General features: G+C 38.8%; 1 protein-coding gene across 2 annotated transcripts in view; it reads right to left on the bottom strand.

Moving 5' to 3' along the window:
* Positions 1 to 24,170, bottom strand: part of LOC104098627 (uncharacterized) — a 48,016-nt gene extending 23,846 nt beyond the window's left edge. Inside the window, exons 1-2 of one of the 2 annotated variants that reach the window (XR_011412214.1) lie at positions 21,874 to 24,170; positions 20,849 to 21,183 (exon numbers count right to left, since the gene is read on the bottom strand). Coding sequence is in view for 1 of the 2 variants with exons in the window: in XM_070188536.1 (XP_070044637.1) it covers positions 22,080 to 23,637 (1,558 nt within the window). In the remaining variant the exon portion in view is untranslated. Of the gene's footprint in view, positions 1 to 20,848; positions 21,184 to 21,873 lie in introns of those variants that run through there. The other variant, XM_070188536.1, reaches the window with a different exon arrangement.
* Positions 24,171 to 27,976: the final 3,806 nt, after the last annotated feature.

Raw genomic sequence — 27,976 nt, 5'->3', positions numbered from 1 at the left:
TGGTTGTTGCATGAAGCTGGTTCTGCTCCATAACCTTTTTGAGTCTTTCTTTCATTCTAGCTCTCCTTTCCTCAGTAACGGTAGCCTCTTCGATTTTGGAGCGTAAGTTAGCCTCTAAGTTATTGATTTGCTCCATAAAGGCGGACTCACACTCGGCCACAACAGTCACGGCATCATGCAGTTCATCCCACTTAGCCTTCGCCTCCTTAAGATCTTCATGTAATTGAGTGGCTTCTTGGTCGTGGATCATTCTATCTTGCTCGTATTGCTTCATCTGATCCTCGAGCTTGCCCATTTGGGCAATTCTTGCTTCCGAAACAAGGAGGCGCTCAGCAAGCTGGTTCTGTTCGGCCTAGAGTTGACTTCTTTTCGTAGTAAGTTCATGTTTATCCAAAATAAACCTTTGCAGGCCCTCAGAAGCAAGAGGATTGGCCTGAAGAGGTTAGAGTTATGGTTATGGTAAATAAAATGGGGGATAAAAGAAAGTTAGATTGATACCTGTGCCAAACAGTGCATAATATTGTTTAGCATACACTCAGACGAAAGAGAGTTCATCTTTCTCCAATCTTTTTCTGTGGCCAGCGACTTCAGATAGTTGTCAAGCTCCACTGGCTTGGAAAGTACGTGGCACTCATTTGAAACAGTGAGAATGAAAATCCATTTTCTGTTAGGGTTCTAAGTGGGTTCCGGGTAAGTGTTCCCCAAATTTTAATAGACGGCTAACCGTGGGGAAGGAACATCTTCTATAAATTCGGAAGGAGCTAGTGGAGAGGTAGCAGCTGGTGTAAAAGGTGATGCGGTTACAACATGCTTAGAAGATGATGGCGGAGAAATGTCAAGGATTGAACTCCTTTGGGCAGAAGCAACGATGGGGATTCGAAAATAAGATGAAGCATTTTCGGCCAATCCCATTTATGTGAAGAGTCCTTGAGCTTCTTCCGGTGTTGGAGTTTTCAGCTCACTCTGTTGAGCATCCTGTTGAGCTGATGAAGATATTTTTCTTCTTTGAAGAGGAACTGGTTCATCATCAGTTCCTTCATCAACAAGGACCACTGTGGCTGGTCTGGCTGGTGTTTCATTTTTAGTCTTCTCCCGAGTCCCAGCCGAGGAGGTACGTTTCCTTTTTGGTTTCTTGTGTTTGGGCTGGGGACCCCGGGAGGAGTATCCCTCATCTAAAACGAGAGAGGATTCACGAGCTCTCTTCCATCGATGACATTTTATAATACACGATGATGAACCATCGAGAACCTGGGGGGGAGGCAAAGGGAAATCCTTTCGGAAAACCTATGTATTGCGGAAAAGAGAACAGTCATATTGAAAGATTGAAGAAGGAAGAAAAAACTTTTACTTACCATGATTTTTGGCTTTCCAATTAAATCTGGGAGCCATTTATTTCAACTTTCGAGAGTTCGATGTGGAAATGTACAAATTTTTCTGTACCTATTTGGCCTGGTTCTTAACCTGTGGTAGTTCCCAATGAGTAGCTGAAATGAGAAAAATACAAAGTTTACAAAGGAGAAAAGTTTTTTCAAAACACTAAAAGAAAAAGATATCCGAACACTTACGAAAAAGGTTCCATGATTCAGTAATAGCAGGCATTGTTGTCGAGAGAATATCCCTGATAGCAATAACAACAAACCATTTCATCCAGCCACGGTCGTTGTCATCATCAAAACTAGTGAGAAGGGCGGGCCGCATTTTCTTAGCTTCAACACACCTCCATGAAAGATCTTCGGAGAGTAGAGATTGCTCATGTGTGCGAGAGTGAGGGTTTCTCTGGTCTCGGAGGACAATTTTCGAAGGCAAGCCACAGTACGCCCAATTGATGGACCTACTTGAGCCAAGCATATTTGATATCGATGGTAGAATTCTGAAATTATAGGCGTCAATTTCTTTACAAAATCCCATAGTGAAGGGGTATGTATAAACATACATGAACCTTGGTTTGGAGAAGGTGACCATTTCTACCTCGTTTGGGCCAATGATGTCGATGTCCTTCCAATCACAATCTTTCTTCATGACGGGAATGCTAGCAGGACGTATGAAAGAAGAGTACATGCGAACAAGCTGGTGTCTATCTCTTTTGAGATTAATAGGTTCTTTTTGGACTTGAAAATCCAGCTGGGAGTCAAGTTGGAGACGAATAATGATATTTACGGTAGGAGATTCGGAGTCAACCTCGACCTCCTTCGTTTTGTTCTTATTAGGGCCTCCAACGAATAGAAGGTTAGTGTTTCAGAGGACATCGGAGTTAGAAGGCATGTTGATTATAAGAAATTTGAGCAGTGAAATTGTACTGAGAAAGATGAATTTTACAGTAGGCTTCTAAGGAGATTCAAAGAAGAAGAAGGATTTGTCAAAGTGAAGGGTAAAAGTGATGAGTAGTGGAGAAGTTTATAGACGGCAAAAATCATGGTCATGATTATGTCGAAAACAAGCGGAAATATTTTCCGCGGAATAACACTTGTTTGGGTCATTAAATGCGAGAAGACTTGCGTCATTTCAAGTGTCAGAAACCGTTCAGGAACTCTCGCTGTGAATACCTAATTTTGCGCTATTTTAACATCTCCAAAATTTATAAGTATTTATTTTCTTTATTCATTTCTTTCTTTTCTCTCTCTTGATTTTTAATTATTTTTTATTTCATTTTTACTTGTCACAGAATTACCAAAAAAATATTGTCTTTTTGTGTGTTCTCTTCTAATTGATTAATTATTTGATAAGTTAATCAAATTGATTTCTCATATGATTAATTCAATTGTTAGGTAATTAGTTTTATTAGGTTTTGTTTTATTGGTTGGTATTTAGGTTAATTAGATTGTAGTTTAATAAGATAGGATTAAAGGAAATGGGCTAAAATTGGAATGGTTAGGTGGCTAAGAGTGCAATTTCAATGCCAATTAAATGGCTGCCAGGATAGTGTTCAAACGACGTAGTTTTAAACCCAAACTATGTCATTTTGGTAAAGTCACAGAGGGTCAATCCTAGCCACTAGATCTTCTTCAATCCAATGGCCCTGATTTAATTTTTCATTTCATATATAAAGCTAGAAAAATCAGAAATTTTGCCTCATTTTACCCCAAAACCTAAACCTAGCCTCCCTCATCCCTCTCTCCTTAGTTTGCCGCCTCCGCCACCTCTTCCACGGAGGCGGCGGCATCTGGCCACCACCAAACACCCTCAAACCTACATCAATCTCCCCATCTCTTCATCATCTACCCGTATCCAAACCCCAAATCCCCGAAATCCTCACCAATCTCCCTTAATCTAGACAAATCTAAATCCCTATCCCCTTTTTCTTTTGCAATTCATCAAGCTCCGACCACCACCACGCCTCTGTTTAGGCCAACCTCAAACTCAAAGCACGACTTTGTTGTTGATGATATCGCGACTGATATTCGGCTCACTAAGTTTGCGGCCACGATTAATCAACAACAAAATCATGCTCGAAGTTCACATTGCTATCGAGTTGGCATCCCACCACTATCTTGGGGACTTGAATTCTGTAATTGCTAAAATCCTAATCCCTTTCTTCCCATCGTTAATCTTCTATTTTCTTTATGATTGATTTTAGTTTCTTAGTCTTGCGTTCTGTCTCGTTTAATTTATTTTTGATTACGTCATCGTTCAATTAGTATATTTGTAATTAATTACTTCCTTGTTAATACATATTTTTTGCTTATTTAAAGGGTGGTTTTCTCTGATTGGTTGCACTGGTATGGATTATTTTTCGGGGTAATTGAATGCTGAATTTTCTGTCTTACACTAATTTGAATCAGCTGGAATGGTTTAATATTAGCTTGTGAAGGGTAGAAGGTGAATGATGAAGTAGGGTACATGTTTGGTTTGCTTTATACTGTTTGGAGACTGTTTTGGAGTTACAATAATCCAAAGTACTGTCCACATTTGGTAGGAATGCAGTTCTTTGGACAAATCTTTTATCAAAGAATTATCCTTTGAATAGTATTGAACAGATTTTTGGTGAAAACTTTGTCCTTTGAATAGTATTGGACTAATTTTTAACGGAAAGGTTCAAAAATGCCCCTAACATATTGGAAATAATTTAAGTTTGTTCTCCTTCCACCTATTGATCTAAATATACCCCTAACGTTTATTTTCAGATTGAAAATGCCCCTAAGTTTAACAGAAGTATGGGATGGAATATGTGGGTTGTTAATTAAATAAGTGGTACTGATTTATTGGTCCACATGAATATTAGACCCACCTATAATCAACCCAACCCATCTGAAGTAAATCCAAATTCCGACCCTTTTTACCTTACTGGAAATTGGCGGACATCTTGCACCGGTAAATTTTCCGTACAGTAATAGGGTACAAGTTTGGGATGGGGAAGAAAGTGGGGAAACAAAAAATATTTGAATTTGCCCGTTTTCTCTTCTTATCTGATAATTTCTTTTGTTCAAAGTTAAACCAAAAAAACTCATTTCTGGAAAATGTGATAATGAAGTCAATTTCACGTGACCCCTATAATACTTTTGAAATTTTCTGTTTTATGCTTGAAAATTGGGTATTTTGTGGAAGAGTATTTGTTATCAATATTTTTGAAAGCGTGTTCAAGAGTTTTTTTTGTTAAGCGAGGAATGCAGGTTCATGGATTATTGAGGAAAATAGGATTTGGGTTTGATGTGTTTCCGCCAAATTATTTGGTTTCTATGCAAGTTGCAAGGTGTAGGTGTGTTAGTATTTAATATGGTCACCGCAAGTTTGATACAATTGTGTATTAGAATACCCATTCTGTTAAGGGATAAGGTCGTCTCCAAGATAATGGAGAATATGCTGGTGATTTTCTTTTTCTGCTAACTAGGTTTCTTGAAGGTAATGAAGATTTTACATGGTTGTCAATGGTGAATCCTTACCCATTTTCGTGACTTTGAAGTATTATTTTCCCCCCATTTTCTTCTCCATCCCAAACTTGCACCCTATTACTATTCGTCAGAAAATTTAACAGTGTGAGATATCCGCCAATTTTCAATAAGGAGAAAAGGGTCCCAATTTTGGCTTTACTCCGAATGGGTCAAGTTAATTATGGGTGGGTCTAATATCCATGTGGACCAATAAATCAATACCACCTATTTAACTAAAATATCCATACATGCCATCTCATATTTCTGAAAATGAGGGGCATTTTCAAGCCAAAAATAAACGTTGATGGTATTTTTAGACTAATAGGTGGAAAGAGGGCAAATTTAAACTATTTCTAAAATATTAGGGGTATTTTTGACCCTTTTCTAAATTTTTCAATGACAAATGTCTTGCTTCCTCTCCTATAAAAGTAGAGGTCTTTCCTCACTTTAAGGACACACTTGACACATCTTTAAGATAGAAAAATTTGAGAGCATTTTTGTGATGACCCACTATGTCATCTTTAATTTTAAATATTTATTTCTATGTTTTGAGATCTCAAAAAGTACTATTCAGCATTTTTTGACTTACGTGCGCAGTCTGTAAATTTTTTTGAAAAGTTTTTATATGAAATATTGATTATAATGTGAAATAGAGCTTTAAAACTCAACTAAGTTGACTTCGGTCAATGTTTTGAGCCAACGAACCCGAATCAGTATTTTGACAGTTTCAGTAGGTCCGTATCGTAATTTGAGACTTGGGCGTATGCCCGGAATCGAATTCGAAGGTCCCTAGCTTAAATTATCGGCATTTAATGGAAACTAGAAATTTAAAGGTATAAGAAATTCTAAATTTGGTCATAATTGGGTTTTTATTGATACCGGGTCCCGATTTAGATTCCGACAGTTCGATCAACTTCATAACAATATTTATGACTTATGTACAAAATTTGAAGCTATTCCGAGGTACGTAGGTATATTTTCCGTTAGTGTTTGAAAAAAATAAAAGGTTTGATTTTATAAAGCTCGAATTTTTAAAGTTTGACCGGAGATTTGACTTTTTAGAAAATGACCCCGGAATAAAATTTTGATTATTCCAATAGCTTTGTATGGTGATTTCGGACTTAGGCGCATGTTTGGATTTGGATTTGGAAGTCCGTAGAACAATTCGGCGCATTTTGGCGAAAGTTGGAAAATAGAAAAGTTTTGGAAAGTTTGACCGGGAGTTGACTTTATTGATATCGGGGTCGGAATTCGATTCTGAAAATTGGAACAGCTCCATTATGTCATTTATGACATGCATGAAAAATTTAAATTCATTCCGAATTGATTTGGCATGTTTCGACGCGAGTTATTGAATTGAAAATTTCATCAACTCATAAGTCCGAATCGACGCGCGATTTGAAGTTTCGCCATTGTTGTGTGTGATTTGAGACCTCGAGTAGGTCTATAATATGTTTTGAGACTTGTTGGTGTATTCGGGCGGGGTCCCGAGGGGCTCGGGTGAGTTTCGGAGTGGTTTCGGACCATTTTTAGGTCATTTTCAACTGCTAGTTTTTGATAGCAGTGTGCGAAATTTTTGATGCGTACAACTAATTTTGGAAGCTTATATCACGCAATTTATAAGGAATCTGGAAATTATCAAAACATTAAAGTTGTAGCCATTTGATTCTAGTTTCCAAAAAGTCAAATCATTCATCATTTGGACATTTGTACAGAAAGTTATGATTGATTGACTGAAGGCTAGCAATGTAGTTTTTGTTTGCCTAGTAGTGTGCATCGCCAGAAATTTTTGATGCACGGGGCTGACTTTGGAAGCTTATATATCGTAATATATAAGAAATCTAGAAATTATCAAAACATGAAAGTTGTAGCCCTTTGAGTTTAGTTTCCAGAAAGATAAATCATTCATCATTTGGATATTTGTACTAAATGTTATGATCAATTGACTGAAGGCTCGTACCACAATTTTTGGCTTGAAAATTTTGAGACAAGTCGCATATCACATATGCGACTTGCCTGGACAACATATATAGGTCCGGAGTCCCACATTTTTGTTCATTTTTAGAGTTTTAGACCTCGGTTTTGGGCGATTTCAGAGGCATTTTTTACGAGTTTGAGTTGGGTAAGTATTCTTTATCCGAAATTAGTTATATTTCATGATTCCATACTCATTTACATCATGAATCCTTGAATTTATGGAAGAAAAATCAGATTTTTATAAAATCTTCCAAAAACGAAAATTTAAGATTTGAAAGACAATCTGATATCGAAATTCGATAATTTTTGCATAGTTGAACTCGTATCGGAGCGGGTGTTCGAATTTTGTGAGTTTTTTCAGGATTCGAGACGTGGGTCCCACTGCCGGTTTTTGAAATGAATTTCGGATTTTAATTCAAAAAATTAGTAAATTCATATGGAGTTAATACCTACGATTCTTGTTGAGAATATTGAATTGTTTATGACTAGATTTGAAACTTTCGGACATCAATTCGCAAGGCAAATGTTTATTGGAATCTTGAATTTGGTTGCGAAGCGAGGTAAGTATCGTGGTTAACCTTGACTTGAGAGAATAGAATCCTTGAATTATTGTTACGTGAATTTCATGTGTAACGACGTATAAGCGAGGTGACGAGTGCCTATACATCGTCAAATTGATTGTTTGCACATTTATCTGAAAATCATAAATTATTTTAAATCATGAATTAATTATTATATTAATTAGTTCTCTCATATTTCTTGCTTAATATTATGCCTTGAATCCATGCTATATTTGCTACACGTTTATTTGATTTATGTGACTTAATTTTTACTTGACATTTAGCATACCAAATATTAAATTGCCTATTTCCTCTTTAATTTCCACAATTAATTGCTACTTGTCATCACTTCTCTCTAAATAAATCATAATTATTATATGCTTGTTGTCTTACAATTTCATATTAATTGTGGCATTTATTGAACGATTTCTTTTATAAGAATTGGTAAATTATATTATTGAGGAGCGGGTTGCACGCCGCAACAGAAATGAAAGTGAATATATTGGAGGAGTTGGTTGCACGCCACAACAGAAATGAAAGTGAATATATTGGAGGAGCGGGTTGCACGCCACAACAGAATTGATTGAAAGTGAAAATATATTGGAGGAGCGGGTTGCACGCCGCAACGGAATTAAATAAAAATGAATATATTGTGGGATCGGGTTGGCTTGATTGTTGATATGATTTACCGGTTTAATTTCTATTCATGTTCCCCTATATTGTTGTTGTTATTATTATTATTATTATTATTATTATTGTTATTATTATTATTGCGTATAGGTTAATGTAAGTGACCTGCCTTAGCCTTGTCACTACTTCGTCAAGGTTAGGCTCAACACTTACTGGATACATGGGGTCGGTTGTACTCATACTACACTTTGCACTTCTTGTGCAGATACCGGAGATGGTCCCAGTGGCGTACAGCAGATTTGTTCGGATTCAGCTATCCATAGGAGACTTGAGGTATAGCCGCACGACGTACGCAGCTCTGAAATCCCCATCTACTTTATTTTAGATGTGTATTTTTGTCAGACAACTTTATTTTCATTCAGACCCTTATTTGTATTATTCTAGTAGCTAGTACACTTGTGACACCAGTTCTGGGATGGTATTTAGACATCACTATTATTATGGTTTACTCACTTTATTTCAGATTTTATTTCAGTTATTAGTTTCTTTATTATTAATTAAATTAAATTGTTAAAAAAATGATTAAAATTATTTTAACATTGGCTTGCCTAGCAACTGCATTGTTAGGCATCATCACGGTCCCGAAGGCGAGAATTGCGGGTCGTGACAAGTTGGTATTAGAGCACTAGGTTACATAGGTCTCACGAGTCACGAGCAAGTTTAGTAGAGTCTGACGGATCGGTACGGAGACGTCTATACTTATCTTCCAGAGGCTATGGAGTTTAGGAATAATTTCACTTCTATTATACTCCGACGTGCAATTTTATTCTATCATTGACGATTGAACTCTTCTATTCTTGTCCTCTCACAGATGGCGAGAACACGTACTGCGTCTACAGTCGGACAGGAGCCAGAGCCCCAAGTGACAGCTACGACTAGGGGCAGAGGCCGAAGCCGAGGTCGTGCCAGAGGCCGAGGTAGAGGCAGAGCTCAATCTAGAGCTCGAGCAACATCACCTGTTATAGAACCTCAGGTGGATTTAGAAGCGGAGGTTCCAGCTCAGACGGTACCTGTTGGACCAGTTCAGGTTCTGGAAGGATTCATAGCTACTCCAGTACTTCACGACGCTCTAGTCCGTTTGGTGAGTCTTATGGAAGGTGTGGCACAAAATGGTACATTTCCAGTGCCACCAGTCGTCTCACAGGCTAGGGGAGGAGCACAAACTCCCACTACTCCCGCTCCGGGGTAGACAACTCCCCAGTATCAGGCTCCAGTAGCCCATCCAGTTGGGGTAGTTCAACTAGTTATTGCAACACAGGCTGGTGAAAGGCTTGCTTTATCTTCTGAGGCTTTGTTGAGGTTGGACAAGTTTATCAAGTTATTTCCAATCCATTTCAGTGGTACACCTTCTGAGGACCCACAGGATTTTCTTGACCGCTGCTATGAAGTATTGCAGAACATGGGGATAGTCGAAAACAATGGGGTTGATTTTGCTGTGTTTCAGATGACTGGTTTCGCCAATAGGTGGTGGAAAGATTATGTATTTACTAGACCAGTTGGTTCGCCTGCACTTACCTGGGAGCAGTTCTTGCAGCTATTTCTGGAGAAGTTCCTTCCTATCACACTGAGGGAGAATTACCACAAGCAGTTTGAGCGTCTCCAGCAGGGCAGTATGTCAGTCACTCAGTATGAGACCCATTTTATGGATCTAGCCCGTCATGCTCTTCTTCTGCTTCCTACCGAGAGAGAGGGTGAGGAGGTTCATTGATGGACTCGTTCAACCTATCAAGCTACAGATGGCCAAGGAGACCGAGAGATTTATTTTCAGACGGCTGCTAACGTCGCTAGGTGGATCGAGATAGTTCTTTCACAGGAGAGAGGGCCAGTGTCAGATAAGAGGCCCCGTCATTCCGATAATTTCAAAGGCGCCTTATCTAGAGGTAGGAGTACATATGGTAGGGGTCATCCTCCCAGGACATTTTACTCAGCACTTCAGACTTCTCATGGTGCTTCAGGGAGTCAAGGTCCTTATGTTCCTTACCCTGGACAGCCAGCATTTAGTGCACATTCAGCTCCTATTAGTGCACCACCACTCCAGAGTCACTATGGCGGCTATTCGACCCGTTCGGGTCAGCTTTAGCAGCCACGACAGCAGGATGAGTGTTATGAGTGTGGGAATATTGGTCATGTCAAGAGGCATTGCCCTAGGTTGTTGAGCAATAGATCTCAGCAAAATTCTCATGGCATCATACTGGCACCGATTGCTCTACCGCTCGCCCGACCAACTATGGGCAGGGGTCATTCTGTTAGAGGTTGAGGTCAGACTGCTAGAGGTGGAGGTCAGACTGTTAGAGGTGGAGGCCAGCGAGCTATGGCCTGTCCTAGAGATATAATTTAGACTGGTGGGGCCTAGCCCCGATTCTATGCTTTTCTAGCTAGGCCTGAGGCCGAGTCATCCGACGTCGTGATCATATGTATTGTTCCAGTTTGCCATAGAGATGCCTCAGTTCTATTTGATCCAGGATCTATTTACTCCTATGTGTCCTCCTACTTTTCTTCATATATGGTTATGCTTCGTGATACTGTTAGTGCGTCTGTATATGTGTCCACGCTGGTGGGAGATTCTGTTATGGTAGATCATGTCTATCGTTCGTGTGTGGTTACTATTGGGAGCCTTGAGACTAGTGTGGATCTTCTACTTCTCGACATGGTATATTTTGATGTCATATTGGGTATGGATTGTTGTCACCTTATCATGCTATATTGGATTGTCATGCCAAGACGGTGACCTTAGCCATGCCGGGGTTACCTCGATTAGAGTGGAAAGGAACTCTTGGTCATTCTACCAGCAGGGTTATTTCTTATATGAAGTCTCAACGTATGGTCGAGAAGGGGTGTCTAGCTATTTTGCTTATATTTGCGATCCCAGTGCGGATGTTCCTTTTATGGACTCAGTACCAGTTGTTCGTGAATTTCCAGAAGTATTTCCTACAGATTTGTCGGGGATGCCACCCGACAGAGATATTGACTTCTGTATTGATTTGGCCCCGTGCACTCAGCCCATTACTATTCCACCATACCGTATGGCCCCACTAGAGTTGAAAGAATTGAAGGAGCAGTTACAAGAATTGCTTAATCAGTGATTCATTAAACCTAGTGTCTCGCCCTGGGGTGCACTAATGTTGTTTGTGGAGAAGAAAGATGGTTAAATACGGATGTGTATATATTATTGGCAGTTGAACAAGGCTACTATCAAGAACAAGTATCCGTTGCCAAGGTAATTTCGAAGATTGACTTGAGGTCTGGCTATCATCAGTTGAAGATTAGGGCATCTGATGTCCCTAAGATAGCTTTTCGGACTCGATATGTGCATTATGAATTTCTAGTGATGTCATTTGGGCTGACAAATGCCCCAACAACATTTATGGATTTGATGAACCGGGTGTTAAAGCCCTATCGGGATTCCTTTGTGGTTGTATTCATTGATAACATCTTTATTTACTCTAACAGTCGAGAGGAGCATGAGCAACATCTTCGGATTATGCTTCAGACTTTGAGGGATAATCAATTATATGCCAAATTTTCAAAATGTGAGTTTTGTTTAGACTCAGTAGCCTTTTTGGGGCATGTTGTATCGCCAGAGGCATAAAAGTGGACCCTAAGAATATTGAGGCAGTTCAGAACTGGCCTAGACCTACTTCAGCTATAGAGATTCAGAGTTTTCTGGGTCTGGCAGGTTATTATCGCCGGTTTGTGGAAGGGTTTTCATCTATAGCAAACCCATTGACCAGACTGACCCAGAAGGGTGCTCCATTCAGATGGTCAGACGAGTGTGAGTTGAGCTTCCAGAAGCTCAAGACTTCTTTGACTACGGTGCCAGTGTTGGTGTTGCCCACAGGTTCAGGATCGTACACGGTGTATTGTGATGTATCTCGTATTGGATTCGGTGCAGTATTGATGCAATATGGAAGGGTGATTGAATATGCATCACGACAGCTGATTGTTCACGAGATGAATTATCATGTTCATGACTTAGAATTAGCAGCCATTGTTCATGCGCTGAAGATTTGGAGGCACTACCTTTACGGCGTGTCATGTGAAGTATTCACAGATCATCATAGTCTACAGTATCTATTCAAACAAAAAGATCTCAATTTGAGGCAGAGAAGATGGTTGGAGCCGTTGAAAGACTATGATATCACCATTTTGTATCACCTAGGAATGGACAATGTGGTGGCCGATGCTTTGAGTAGAAAGGTTGTGAGTATGGGCAACCTTGCGTATATTCCAGTTGGTGAGAGGCCGCTAGCTACAGATGTTCAGACTTTGGCCAATCAGTTTTATGAGATTAGATGTTTCGTAGCCCAGTCAGGTTCTAGCTTGCACAATCGCTCGGTCTTCTTTATATTAGCGCATCAGAGAGCGACAATATGATGATCCTCATTTGCTTGTCCTTAAGAACACGGTGTGGCATAGTGGTTCCAAGCAAGTTGTTGTGGGAGATGATGGAGTTCTGCGGATGCAGGGTCATATTTGTGTTCCTAATGTGGATGGGCTTCGTGAATTGATTCTTGAGGAAGTCCACAGTTTGCAGCAACATTATTGGTGGAGAATAATGAAAAAGGATATAGTTGCATATGTATCTTGGTGTTTGAATTGTCAGCAAGTTAAGTACGAGCATCAGAGACCTGGTGGTTTGCTTCAGAAGTTAGAAATTCCTGAGTGGAATTGGGAGCGTATCACTATGGATTTTGTTGTTGGACTCCCAGGGACTCAGAAGAAGTTTGACACAGTATGGGTCATTGTGAACAGGTCGACCAAGTCAGCACATTTCATTCCAGTGGCAATTACCTATTCTTCAGAGAGGTTAGCTGAAATTTACATTCGTGAGATTGCCCGCCTTTACGGTGTGCCCGTGTCAATTATTTCATATTGAGGTACGCAGGTCACCTCGCACTTCTGGAGGGATGTGCAGCGTGAGTTAGGCACGTGGGTTGAGTTGAGTACAACATTTCATCCACAGACAGACAGACAATAAGAGCGCACTATTCAGATATTGGAAGATATGCTTCGCTCTTATATTATAGATTTTGGAGGTTCTTGGGATTAATTCTTTCAACTTGAAGAGTTTGCCTATAAGAACAACTACCAGTCAAGCATTCAGATGGCTCCGTATGAAGCATTATACAGGAGGCGATACCGTTAGCCAGTTGGCTGGTTTGAACTGGGAGAGTGATGGTAGGCTATAATCTCATGTTTTAGTCGCTTATTGCACTCTAATTTACTGCACTTTAATTGAATTGGAGCTTTAATCGCTAGTGTTTTATACTAATTGTGTGTTTTATGCCTTGTAGGACTGATTCCGATCTATGTAGATGTTATGGAATGAATTCAATTTATTCTGGAGCTTTGAAGTCTGAGTAAAAACCCAAGGATTAAGTTGGGATCGTGTTCGGGGATCAACGGATGATACCGCACTTTAAGAACGAAACGAAGAATCGAGCAGGCATATTGCGCAATGTCCAGTAAAATGCACATAACATTTCACTCAGAACTTCGTTTGGGCTCCAATATATATCTTTGGAAAGCTAATTCAATGGGCTACAACTTTCTTGTTTTGCAGTTTCCCAAATTCCTAACTAGTGCAGCGAACAGTGCGACGCATCAGTGTAAAGATCTGCAGAAAATGTCAAACTTTAGAGACTGGGTTTTTGGGGTCTGTCGGGTAAAAGCACTAATGCGACGCACTGGGCGACACATGAAATACAATAAGATTGCAAGATTTCCTATTTCGGCTAGAAAAGGGTGATTTCGTTTGGGCCCGACCCTACTTGGTATAAATACATGGAAAAATGGTATTTTGGGGACTTTTGGCACATCTAAGACCTAAGGAGGCTAGAGAGAAGGTGGAGAAGCTAAAGCACAAGGAATGCATCATTCAATCCTTACTCAAGACAAGAGTTTGGATAATTTAATGCTTTTCTTTATATTTATGTTGAAATACTCCATATCTATGGAGTAGTTCTCTTTAGGGATTGATGGATTTGGTGTTTTGATGATTGTTTGTGGATATTAACTCTAGTTTTTATGTATTGAATTATTTTGGGTAATTTAATTATTACATCTATATTCACTTGTTCATGTAATCGAGAGAGGCATAACTTGTTGTCACGACCCAAACCGAAGGGCCGCGACGGGCACCCGGTACCTTACTCAACCGAGTACCAACATAACATATCTTTTCATATCATACTATCATAGATAACTAATCCAGAAAGGCTACCGTGAGATAAGTAGAATACAATATGTAATACCAACTTATACATAAGACATACGGGCCTATAAGACCAAAATAACCACTCGTACACTGAACATAGGCCGACAAGGCCATATAATCTTTTACGTACATGACGTATGTCTACAAGCCTCTAAGAATGCATAATTGTCATAAAGGTCGGGACAGAATCCCTCCATACTAAATAATATATGTCTAAATCATACTGACCAAATAAGTAACTCCGGAGCAAATGGAGCACACCAACATCTTCCGCTGAGCTGATAGCCTACTTGGAGGGCTTTCGACCTGTCTATCGGGACCTGCGGGCATGAAACGCAGCGTCCCCAGGCAAAAGGAATGTCGGTACAAATAATGTACCGAGTATGTAAGGAATGAAAATCAGTAAATAATAGACATGAGAAAAACATGGAGTAAAAGACTCAACATGTACGTCTGCATAGCTCTATGAATTATTTCATTTTTTATAATGTCATGCATATGCATATAAATGCCATACTATGCATAGGTATATGCGTTCATAACATCATCAAGCCTCTGAGGGCATCCCATCATATCATCTCGGCCACTGTGGGCAAAATCATCAACGTATACCAGCTGATCAGGTGGTGGTGCGTATATAACGTCATAACTTTTTCTCATATCCCATATACATATAATATACATATATATGCGTATATAATGCCATCTGGTCATGGTTCAATGTACATGTATAAATGAATGAAATGCATATGAAATACTTTATTAAAATCTTTCGGAACGTCATAGGACCATTATACCTTTGATTAATGTCATAAAATAAATTTATCAACTTATGTATTTTCTGAGACCCATGAACAAATGATAGAGTAATAAGACACATGGGGAATCAAGAATATAGACACCCCTAGTATTTCTATGAATAGAGTCATTTATGAAAGTTGCGTATTTTGCTCGTTTCATTCGTATCATTTGTATCATGCCAAAAGAAAGAAGAGATGGCCTTAACACACCTGGAGTAGGGAAAATTCGCATGATATTCTTGAGAAATATTGAACCGTACTCCCTTAGAATCGCAAAATCTTACGTTGCTAAGGTGCTAAGAAATCTCGTTGGATTGAGGTTGCTGGCATTGGAATCCTTGCAGGAATTGGTTGAAGGTCTTATGTGCTTACGTGATATATGCAGATGCATATATGAATTACTCATGTTACTTACAGAATCTTACTTACAAAATCTTAATGTTTGAGATGATGTGGGCCCCACATTATGTGGATGACTTAGCCAACCATTATTCTAATTATGCCACTTAGTTTGCAAACCAAAGAGTCATTTATCTCCCAATTTGATTTGCTGCCACGTTGAGCCCTTTAGGCTTATCCAACATTTATCCACTTAATTCCTTAATTATATGGTTAATCTCCTATTAAACTAATAATTAACCAATTACCCACATAATTAGAATTATCATAAATTACTTAAAATACTACTCACTTTTAACACACTTTATACACCTCACTATCATGGCCATGTGGTACCTTATATGGTATTAGTCCATAAATACAGGGTATTTTAGCTCGGGCCGTATTTTATCCCAAAATATCAAACTTCGACAAAATTTATTTTCTTCGATTTGCTTACCCTTTCTCCTTCATGAATTTACTCATCACGTGTTTGAAATAGCATAATGCTTATAATTTCAAAATAACCTCATTACCGAATTCACGTCGATTAACTTATGACGAAATTTTAACGTACAAAAATACGGGATGTAATATCTCGTTCCCGAGCTTTCATCAATTCACTTATGGCATACTTTCACGTACGAAAACATGGGGTGTAACATCATTTCTCTCTTTGGAACATTCGTCCTCGAATGTTGACTGATGCACTTATCATTATCATAACTTATATCTTTCGAATACTTTAGTACTCTCCCTGCCATCTAGGCAACTGTTTTGTGAATACCTCCAAAGGCCAGGGCATCCCCTCCCTTTAGGCCTCTTTGTCACACCACGACTTGTGGTCGGAATCCTTCGAATCTCATAACTGTTGCTACCTTCTATCATGCAGCTTGTACGACTCTAACCTTGTAAATGCGCCTATGCGACTCTTTCCTTCAGCTTTTAGCTAATCTCTAGGCCTCACTTTGTGAACATATACAGAACTTGACAAGATGTCCCTCTGGGCATCTATAGGTATACTGAAGTCCTTCGCTCGGTACTTTGTTGAACTTACAGCTATTGCTATATCTTATTTCATAGCCCCGGTTATCCATCCGTGTGACTTTACTGCATCTAGGTAGGTTATAATATACCATAACTCTTACTTCGATTCATTGTTACTAGGCCTGCTACCATACTCCAGGTTATTCTCGTTGCTCATCCCATATGTATAAATCTAAGTCCTTTAACGCTTATCCATTACTGTTCATCTTAAGACTGATGGCCCAATCTCATCTCATACTTTGTGACTTTTGTCCATCCATTGTTGATTCACCTCAATATTGATCTACAATCTACCACTAGTAACTTGAAACCTCTTACGTAATCGCTAGGGTTCACGTTGCATCATAGAACATTTAAGGTGATTTTCCTGATCCACCTGGGGGCGATACTATACTATACTTCCATAATCATATTTCATAGAATCCCAATGTGATTTACCTTACGTGGGTATTTTAATCATGTACAATTCATGAAATCCCTTTTTTTTCTTCTTCAAATCATTACTCAATCGAAGACCCAAACGTCATCCTTTAATTGTCACAATTATACCCTCATTCTATTATCAGGGCAGCATTCCATTTCTTCTAAATGCTACTAGTCTTAGACTTATTTGAGTTTATTCAGGCTATACTAAGCTATCTATAACTTTAGAGAAACCATCAGCTCTCTTGTTTTCATGGGAGTAACCCCGATGACTTATCCATTTTCGTCACCTTCTTACTTGCCTTTTCTTATCCTTACTCCTGTCTTTCTAAAACCTTGTCGCTCTACCATACTTTAGCTTGCGACCTATATATATCTATTTATATTATTCGCAACCTTCCTTCAACTTGCTTGCACCATAGATTTCCTTGTGTTATTCTGGAACATCAAGCGAGAGATCACATCATCTCTAACTCTTCTTTTACTCTCTTAACTAGACCTCTCGATACCTAGAAACCATAGGCTGCAAGATATACCACTGATGATGCCGCTATCATTCCTGGATATTGAATCCCCACACTTCTAACCTTTTATCCGAAGTATGGACTATTCACAACCTTCTGCATTTGAGTATCTCGTACGTTGTTCACCTTTACCTTACTTACCTTAAAGTCTCGCATCACATCTTCTATCTCCTTCATGATACCTCAATTTCACACAGGTATAATTCACATCCCTAACTTGAAGCTCTCTTATAATACTTGCACCTTTGGTGCATACACAATCTGGTGGTAGCTCCATGCTGACTTTTTACGAGGCTGGTGCTCTTCTAACTGGCTCTATCGTAGGGCCGTTATAGAATATGGTGGTTTTGTTGTACTATCTATTATGCCTCTGATATTAAGGATGATCCTGCAAGGTTCTCAATCATGATTTCTATAATTGTCTGGGCCAATAATCAGATTCCTGATTTATTTGGTTGATGTAATTCTTTAGTTTCCTCTTCCTTTTGATCAACCTTTATGTACTCTTAAACTGTCTTCCGGCTCATGGTATTAGTTATTTCTTTAACCCTTCATGGACGCTATGGAATATCCAGGATACAATCTTGTAATAATTTAATCCTTTGTTTATGCCCTGGTCTCAATTCTCTCTTTTAACTTATACCGGGGTCTTCTACGGCTGTATGATTGTCAACATATATGCTACATGGATAATACTCCGAAGTCTTAAGTGGATCTAACTTTGGATAATTGATCGAATAATTCCTTTTGTTCCTTCTCAGCTTTTTTTAAACGTAAGCTATTACTTCTTCTGGTCGTTCTGCCGCTTGTTGCGTGCCTACTTAGCTTATCTTAGTTCCCACGCATGCCAGAATTTTCGTGCAACTCATACGATCTCAAGTATTACTTTTGGTTTCATTTCCTGCTCATTAGTTCCTATAGGTGCCACTTTCTTATGGAGTGCATACAATGTTATAGTGAGACTGTTATTACAAGACCATTTCTTCTTCAAGTTACTATGCTTAGGTTGAAGCCTTCTTCCTTATTTCCTCAACTAGTCTTTCGTTGTCGTACTTAGTGAGGACCCTGTGACTCTTGTAAAGTTGCGAGCTTATTACATCGTATACTTGACGGAATTTTTGATGTTCTTCCTCCCCTATAATAATCCGTAGTTACTTATTTCCATGCACTTGTGCTTGTAGGGTTGCTCCTGAACTGAAGTTTTGACTGTCTTCCCAGTGAGACTATTTTTTATTTCCATAACATTCATACGGTACCTTTAACTACCCCAACTCTTGTCTAAATATTTCCCAAGGGTCACGATGTCGTATCTGCGAGACTGAATTCCCCATGTTGGGGTTCACTATGTTCGTCTTGCACAATTTGTTGATTTGTCTGTGTCCTCTTGTTTAGCCATAACTAGGCTATTCCTGAATCAACTACTAACTACTCGTTGGCCCATTCTCATATCAATATTTCGCATAATCTTTCTTGGGTTATTTCCTTTGTCTTAACTTACGTCTCGCACTGGTTCCTTATCTATCAATAATATCTAAGGTATGAACCCTTACTTCCTCTCCTTGATGCCGTGCTTGCATAGTGTTCTAGAATCATAGCATATCTGTAGGATTTGAATGAGTGCAGTCTCATCCCTTTCTCATTTTTTTATTGAATTCTTCCTTTACCATTCCATAGTTACTAGAACCAATTAATTCTGACTTAATGCCACATCACACTATATTCCCCCCTTTAGGGGAGCACTAAGATTTAGTGCTACAATGATCTACGTATAGATATTTTACCTCTTCATCTTTGACATCTTTTCACATCATCGATGGCCCTTACTCGCCTCGTGGTAATCTTTCTGTACCAAGGATAACAAATTTCCCTTACGCTTAACTTTGCTCACATTGCTTGCTTTAGGGTATCGTCTTCCTGAATGACCTTTAAGGGTTATTCTTATGCCTCTATTCTATTATTATCGGAATGCAATCCCTGAATCTCTCATGATGCCGACTATTATCAAATCACTCAGTCCCTAATTCATGTTTAGTTTATCTTGTTCACCAGTCCATACTGATTTCTGTTACTCTAGGTCTAACTTTTCCTTCTGGTAGTCGCGTTGGAGTCACAGACTTATTTCTCAAAATGAGGATATGACTTTATGGCCTATACTCTTTTGTTGTCTCAAAGCCTGTCACCTCTCGTCCTTTCCTTCACTTGACTATAGACTCGGTAATACAGTCATCTTTTTGATCTACCGTTGTCATCCATGTATCATATCTTACTCATAATGCTTCATTAACTCTCTTCTTATTTCCCCCTAACATTTATGTCTATCACTTTATTCTGAAAACTCGAACAAGACATTCTTTTGCTTTTAGCTCCCCTTGCTCCATCTACTGGTTGTTTGGGTTTCCTAACATCCTTTCCCTACTAAGGACGGGAGCCACACTAAGGTAATATTTATCCTTTCCAGGATTTCAGTGCTTATCTTTGTAGTACTCATATCTAGTTGTACTATTTTAGAATGTACCATCTGGGTGTCTCACAAGGAGATCTATTAGCACCTTTGTAATATCCTTCGGAAATGTCAACTAACACAAATAATCCATTCACCATTTTGGGTTACTCCAACCCCAGCCGGATCCTGATATCCCGTCCTTTTCTTAAACTACACTTGTTAGCCCCCAATAGGGTATAACTGAGATGGGTGTGGCCAATTATACATACCTCTGTTATTGTTGCAGGTAACTCAAAAGGCTTATATTTCTCTGCCTGAATTGTAAATACTAATAATCTTCATTAGTTGGGCACCCCGTACCCTTCTTCATCTTGCTTCTTTTACTTGTTGAAACTTGTATCTATCTTCTGAATCTCTCATTGCTTTTCACCATAGGGGTGGATAGATATTCCTGCCTTAAGGCCCCTTATCAAAAGGCTTACACGTCTTAGTACACACATGATCTGCTGAAGACCTTACATTTATCCATCATAAGCATCATGCAAAATCGAGTTCCTCTGACTCAACTCTTCCATAGCCAAATTCAATCTCTTACCAACTGCCTTTCTGGATGTAGGCGTCGTAGTATTATGAATAGGATAGAGTTTAGGAAATCGAGTTCTTATAACTGAGCTCTACCACATGATCTAGAGTAAGAAGAAAGAGTGACAGTACTAAATGCCCTGTAGCCTTCTTCTTATAAGTGTGGTGCACGACACACCCATAAACAAGACTCTACTAGACACGGCTTGTAGACTCCCAAGGACAGAACTGCTCTTATACCACTTTTGTCACGACCCAAACCGATGGACCGCGACGGGCACCCGGTACCTTACTCAACCGAGTACCAACATAACGTATCTTTTCATATCATAATATCATAGATAACTCAGCCAAAAAGGCTGCCGTGATATAAGTAGAATACAACATGTAATACCAATTTATACATAAGACATACGGGCCTATAAGACCAAAATAACCACTCGTACACTGAACATAGGCTGACAAGGCCATACAATTTTTTACGTACATGGCATCTGTCTACAAGCCTCTAAGAATACATAATTGTCATAAAGGTCGGAACAGAATCCCGTCATACAAAACAATACATGTCTAAATCATACTGACCAAACAAGCAACTCCGGAGAAAATGGAGCGCACCAACATCTTCCGCTGAGCTGATAGCCTACTTGGAGGGCTCTTGACCTGTCTATCGGGACCTGAGGGCATGAAATGCAGCGTCCCCAGGCAAAAGGGACGTCAGTAAAAATAATGTACCGAGTATGTAAGGAATGAAAATCAGTAAATAATAGACATGGGAGAAACATAAAGTAAAAGACTCAACATGTATGTCTGCATAGCTCTGTGAATCATTTCATTTTATATAATTTCATGCATATGCGTATAAATGTCATACTATGCATAGGTATATGCGTTTATAATATCATCAAGCCTCTGAGGGCATCCCATCATATCATCTCGGCCACTGTGGGCAAAATCATCAACATATACCAGCTGATCAGGTGGTGGTGCGTATATAACGCCGTAACCTTTTCCTATATCCCATATACATATAATATACATATATATACATATATAACTCCATCTGGTCATGGGTCAATGTGCATGTGTAAATGAATAAAATGCATATGAAATACTTCAATAAAATCTCTCGGAACGTCATAGGACCATTATACCTTTGATTAATGTCATAAAATAAATTTATCAAATTACGTATTTTTCGAGACCCATGAATAGATGATAGAGTAATAAGACACATGGGGAATCAAGAATATAGACACCCCTAGTATTTCTATGAATATAATCATTTATGAAAGTTGCGTATTTTACTCGTTCCATTTGTATTATTTGGATCATGCCAAAAGAAAGAAGGGATACACTTAACATACCTGGAGTAGGGAAAATTCGATGATACTCTTGATAAAGATTGTACCGTATTCCCTTAGAATCGCAAAATCTCACGTTGCTAAGGTGCTAAAAAATCTCGTTGGATTGAGGTTGTTGACGTTGGAATCCTTGTAGGATTGTGTACGGTTTACTACTGTCCAATCTATTATTTTTGATTGATCCAATAGTTGAAGAGATGATGTTGGACCTGATGATTTTTCAATTAAATCAGCATGTGCAGCTGTAGGTTGCACAACCCCAGCAGTAGCTCGATCACCATTTGTCTTCAATGCATCAGCATCCTCTAAGTTTGAACCTTCAGCAGTTCCACAGTCTCCAGTAACAACATCTCTCTTGCCACTTTCCTGTCCTTCCCTGTTAGCATCATTAGCTTTAGAGGCTACTTTAGTAACCTGTTGATCCTCAGATTTTCGTTGGTCATTAGAAGTTTGGCCAACCCCTGCAACATCTGATCCAATAGTGACAACAACATCTATACGAGCTGCTTGTAAAGATGATTCAACATTGGCAGATGTATCAACTTGTGCACCTGCTACTTTTGCATTATTTTGAACTGCTGCAGCTAATGCACTAGCATCCATCATCTGCTGAAGATGCCCATGTTTTTCCATTGCATTAACCCTTGCAGCATCCCTATTCAAAGCAGTAGTAGTAGTGACAATACCTTGCACCTTAGATTTCCCATTTGTATTCAATGCACCAGCAGCCTGAGTACTACTGGACACTCCTGGCCCAGCTAAGTCCTCCTTATTCAAAAGTGCATAACTTGGTAGGCCTGCATCAGTTGACAAACCACTAGCAACTCGATCCTTTGTCTTATCAAAAGCTTGCACAACTGGGTTCACAACATTAAAGATCCTTGATAAGGCTGTTGTAGCAGGAACATCTCGTGTAGGTTTAGATGGACCCTTATCAATCGTTGAGGTCTCACATACTGATATACCATTAGCTTCTCGACTCATCACTTTCTCATTGTTCAAATTAACAATTTGTTTTCCTCCTTCATTTTGCAAAACCTGCTGCTCGACCAAAACCTTTTTTGTTGCTTCATCAACCAGCTTACCACCTGCTATTTCCATAGCTATTTGATTCATTCTTTTGGCATTCAGATAGTCCCTAGCATCACCTTGTAACTTGTCAGAATTGGTCACCTCTACAACAGGCAGATTACTGCCAACTGTTACTTCCTCTGCCCTCACCTCCTTTCCTGCTTGTTCCTTCATCACTCGACAAACATTTTCATCATGTCCTGGATGCTTGCAATAAGTGCAATATGTAGGAAGATTATCATACACCACCTCCTGGTAATGCATGATAGTTTTACCCAAAATTCTATCCACAATAAGTAGCTTAACCTTTTTAAGATGTTTGTCCAAAAGATCAAGTATAACCCTTACCCTCGTTGCACTAGGTCTAGTTCTCTCTTGTGTTTCCATGTCCACAGCAAGAGCTTTACCCATAGCAGAAGCAATAGACAATAACGACCTCTTCGCAAAAATATTAGGCGGCAAACCTGGAAAAGAGATCCACACAACTGCCATGGACGTTTCCTCTTTTGGATTGAATCCTAACGTCCATGGAAAAGTTCTGAAAAAGAATTCATTACCTTTTGCCTTGACATATCCGGTTGATCTTGATAATAACTGAACATAATCGTTGTAGAGATCAAATCTAACCAACAGATGACGATACTCCAGCAGTCCAATATTGCAGCGACCTTGAACATCGAATTGCGACAAAAACATTTTTCAAAATTCCTGTAGCTCAGATTTTCCGTATGAAAACTTCATTAAAACTGCTTGATGCAGTCCTTCTTCTCTTGTAAACGCATTAACCTCATCCATGGTAAATGCTATAGTTGGTTCTCCATGCTCAAACGTTACCGGATATAGCTCGACCTTTGACAATTTTGCGGTAGATTGTTTTGGTATGAGCTGCGATGCATATGATTGTTTTGGATTATGATTAGGATGTGTTTCATTATTGTTTTGAATGGACTCTCCCACAGCTTGGAGCTGGGGAGAGACGATGGCAACCATGGAAGCTGCTATAGCGCTACAGTAACTGTGACGCTAATCATCAAATTTATAGAAATTGGTACGATTTTGAGGATGAAACCAATTGGGGATTGTGCACAAAGGGTAAGAGCTTCGTTTGAGACCAATCTTGTGAATTTTAACCACCGGACGGCGGAGTTATAGCGCTTGAACAGTGGCGGCATTACTGTTCACAACTGCTATGGACAATTTGATTTCATGGTTATGTGTTTGTAGTGCTAATTCAGAAATTAGGTTTTAGGTTTTTAATTCTTTTTATTTTCCTTTTCTATTTTGTTTTCTTTATTGGTTAACTTCTTTTCAAGATTTGTTTTGTAGTTTCCTAATAATTTGGAGAAGATACTATAGATATTGAACTCTAAATATTGTGAAGATGGAGTGCAACTAGCCTAAGAAAACGGTTGAAGAGTTAGGAGCTGAATATTATCAACGGTCTGCTATGTGTTTCAAATGCGGTGGAAATCATCTATGGGTTGACTGTCAAGCAGGTATGTATTCCTCCTATGGTTCATATATTGAACAGTCTCGCTCTGTTTCTAGTCCATACAGGTATGAGGATTCATATGCGCACAATCTTGACTCTAGATGGGTGGGATGAATACCTTTATTATAACTGGAATGGAAGCGAAGTGAGACAATCACTTCAAGGGGAGAATGGTAGTTCGGAAGAGCTTATGTATAAGTTCATCAATAAACCGGTAGAGAGATTTAAACAAGATGATGAAGCCATAAACAACCTAACAATGCAAGTAAACCAAATAGTAAATACACTTTTAGAAAGCTCATTGCGTTGTGATAGAGAATATATGGAGGAGATACCCTGCGAGAATGAGCCTTTTCAAGAGGATGAGCATCTACAGAGGGAGATTTTCACGGCATAAGAGGACTCTGATTCAACTGAGATGATTGAGAATAAGGTTATGGTTGAGTGTGAAGCAACGGAAGAAGAGTTCAAACCCCCATCCACCTTTCCACATTTGCAACATTTGGTAGAAGAGAATGGGAAACAAATAGTCTTGGACATACAAGAGGAATATTCACTTGACCTTTCTTCTTTGTTTTCTTATTCTAACCTTGATCGTGTGGATTTTGTTTTGGGGGATTTACAGGAATATATATGGATTGATCCTATAAAAGAATGCAGAAACAAGTAAGGATCATCATGAACGAGCAATCACCGCTTAAGATGAGGACAAGAAAGAAAGAAAAGAGCGGGTCTTCCAGGTATCCTTAGAAGAATTGGGCTTAATGAGCTCCATAAAAAATCCCAAGGAGCGAAAACGAGGAATGAATTCAGAATTAGGGGTGGAGTTCATAAGAGCTCGAAAAAGAAGAAAATTCAAGGATGTTTTCTTTACCTTATACTTTTAGTTGTGTGTCATGGGAACATGCCACAACTTAAAGTGTGGGGTAGGGGGATAATTATATGTTGTATGTTATATGTATGTTAGTTTTAGTTTTTGTTTTGTAAAAATTGAAAAAACAAACATCAAAATTTAAATTTTTTTGACTTTTCCTGACGATGGATATCATTCGACAGGTTTCTTGAGGGATTTAAGTCGAAAGTGAAATACAAAAAGCTTTTATTTTGTTAGGTAGTATAATAATTCCCCCTTGGTTTTTCTTTGTGACACGGTTCTTTTCCAAGGGTTTTGTTTAAATCGGGTGTAGTTAGTTTTTATTTTTGTTAGGAGTAGGAAACCCTGTGTTATGATTTGAATTGGAAGCAATATCCTTTAACTTTATTATTCCTTTAGAATATGGAGTACTTTAGTTGTGACGCTTAAGCTCAATTTTTGACTCTTGTATAAATACCTTAAATTGTATGATCTTAATTTTGCTTAACTACTTTAACTAGAGTGTCTTGATGATTCCAATCCTGAGTGAGTTATGTTCCATGTGTGTGTGAGGTTTGTATGATTATGTGCATTGCATTTGATGTCTAGAACTTGCCCCATGTATTTACAAAGCAAAATAGTAATTTTATTCAGTCTTGGAAGTGATATAGGCGTTTCTTTGTTGAGTCAGATTTATATGCTTTTACCCACCTAATTGTTACGTATTTTAGTTAACCCCTTTGAGCCTATAATCCTGTTTCTTTGGCAACCACATTACAAGCCTTACCCATTTGTTTGAATTGACCATCTATTTGAACCTTGTACGTCTCTTGAGCACTTGAAATCATTATGAATGTTGTACAAGTTGAAGTGTGGGGTGGGGGATATTTGTATGAGTGGAACAAATTAAATAAGGAGAAAGGTGCACGATTTTGAAAAAGTAAGAGCCACTTGAATTGAAAAAGAATGAAAAATATAGTTGTATGATTGTGAAAAATGATCTTTGATAAGTGGTAACTCTTGATATAATTGTGCTTAAAGAAGAAGGGAGTTAATGCATATTGATGTTAATGTGGAGTATGGTTTGACATAAGTGTGGAGTTTTGAATGTTTACTTGTATGTATTAAAGTGCTTAGGGAGGTGTAGTCACTCTTCTATCTAAATGTATCGTACCCATCCCGCAGCCTATATTACAACCAATTAAAGTCCTACTTGATCCTTGACTGAATGAGCTCAATTAGTAGAGTAGTACACTACGGGCAAGCCTATGGTTAATCTTTTTTGGCATATGAATGTTATTTCTGAGAGTGAGTGAATTCTTTCTATCTTGAGTTCCTAGTTGTTCTTAATGTCTATTGTGTGTGGAACTACATTCTGTTGTTATGTGAGGGCACTTAATTCACGAAGGAAAGGCAATGCTTGACCTCTATGTTAGAGTAAGTGAGTAAGTTGTAAATAATGCATGGTACTTTTGAGTCAAAGCTTGAGGTGAAGATGTTACACTATTGTGCTTAGTCTATTCTAAATATTCTGGGTGTAATGAATTAGGAGAGTTGTTTAAAAAGGTCGTGTCTACATGAAGTATAGTTTGATTGCTCAAGGACGAGCAATGGTTTAAGTGTTGGGTATTGATGGTAGGCTATAATCTCATGTTTTAGTCGCTTATCGCACTCTAATTTACTGTACTTTAATTGAGTTGGAGCTTTAATCGCTAGTATTTTGCACTAATTGTGTGTTTTATACCTTGTAGAACTGATTCCGATCTATATAGATGTTATGGAATGAATTCAAGCTATTCTAGATCTTTGAAGTCTGAGTAAAAGTCCAAGGATTAAGTTGGGATCGTGTTCGGGGATCAACGGATGATACCGCACTTTAAGAACGAAACGAAGAATCGAGCAGATATATTGCGTAGTGTCCAGTAAAAGGCATATAACTTTTCTCTCAGAACTCCGTTTGGGCTCCACAATATATCATTGGAAAGATAATTCAATGGGCTACATCTTGCTTTTTTTGCATTTTCCCAAATTCCCAACTAGTGCAGCGCACTAGGCGACGCACAGTGCAACACATCAGTGTAAACATTTGCAGATCAAACTTCAGAGACTGGGTTTTTGGGGTATGTCAGGAAAAAGCACTAATGCGATGTGCTGGGCGACGCGCAGTGCGACACATGAAATACAATAAGTTTGCAAGTTTTCCTATTTCGGCTAGAAAAGGGTGATATCATTTGGGCCCGATCCAACTTGGTATAAATATATGGAAAAATGGTATTTTGGGGACTTTTGACACATCTAAGACCTAAGGAGGCTAGAGAGAAGGTGGAGAAGCCAAAGCACAAGGAATTCATCATTCAATCCTCACTCAAGCCAAAGCACAAGGAAGAAGGTGGGTATTTTGGTTGAATTCATTGATTCTTCTTAGTAATCCAAAGAGGCTAGTTCAGTTATTGTTTAGACCTACTTAGGAGAATAATCGTAAGAGGTTCTCCTAAAGACCAATCCACTACGAATTCGTGCATATCTTCACTGATCATAAATTGGTTCATATTGTGAGGTTGAGACTTAATCGAGAGAGGATTTTCTACTAAACGTTTGAACTAATAATCGAGTGAATTCGAGAGACTCACTTGAACATTAGAAGTGAATTAACGAGAGTTAAATCCCAGACAATTATCTTGCACCTATCC

The sequence above is a fragment of the Nicotiana tomentosiformis genome, chromosome 11, assembly GCF_000390325.3.
Source record: "Nicotiana tomentosiformis chromosome 11, ASM39032v3, whole genome shotgun sequence".
Lineage (NCBI taxonomy): Eukaryota > Viridiplantae > Streptophyta > Magnoliopsida > Solanales > Solanaceae > Nicotiana > Nicotiana tomentosiformis.
This window is presented reverse-complemented; position numbering and strand designations above follow the sequence as displayed.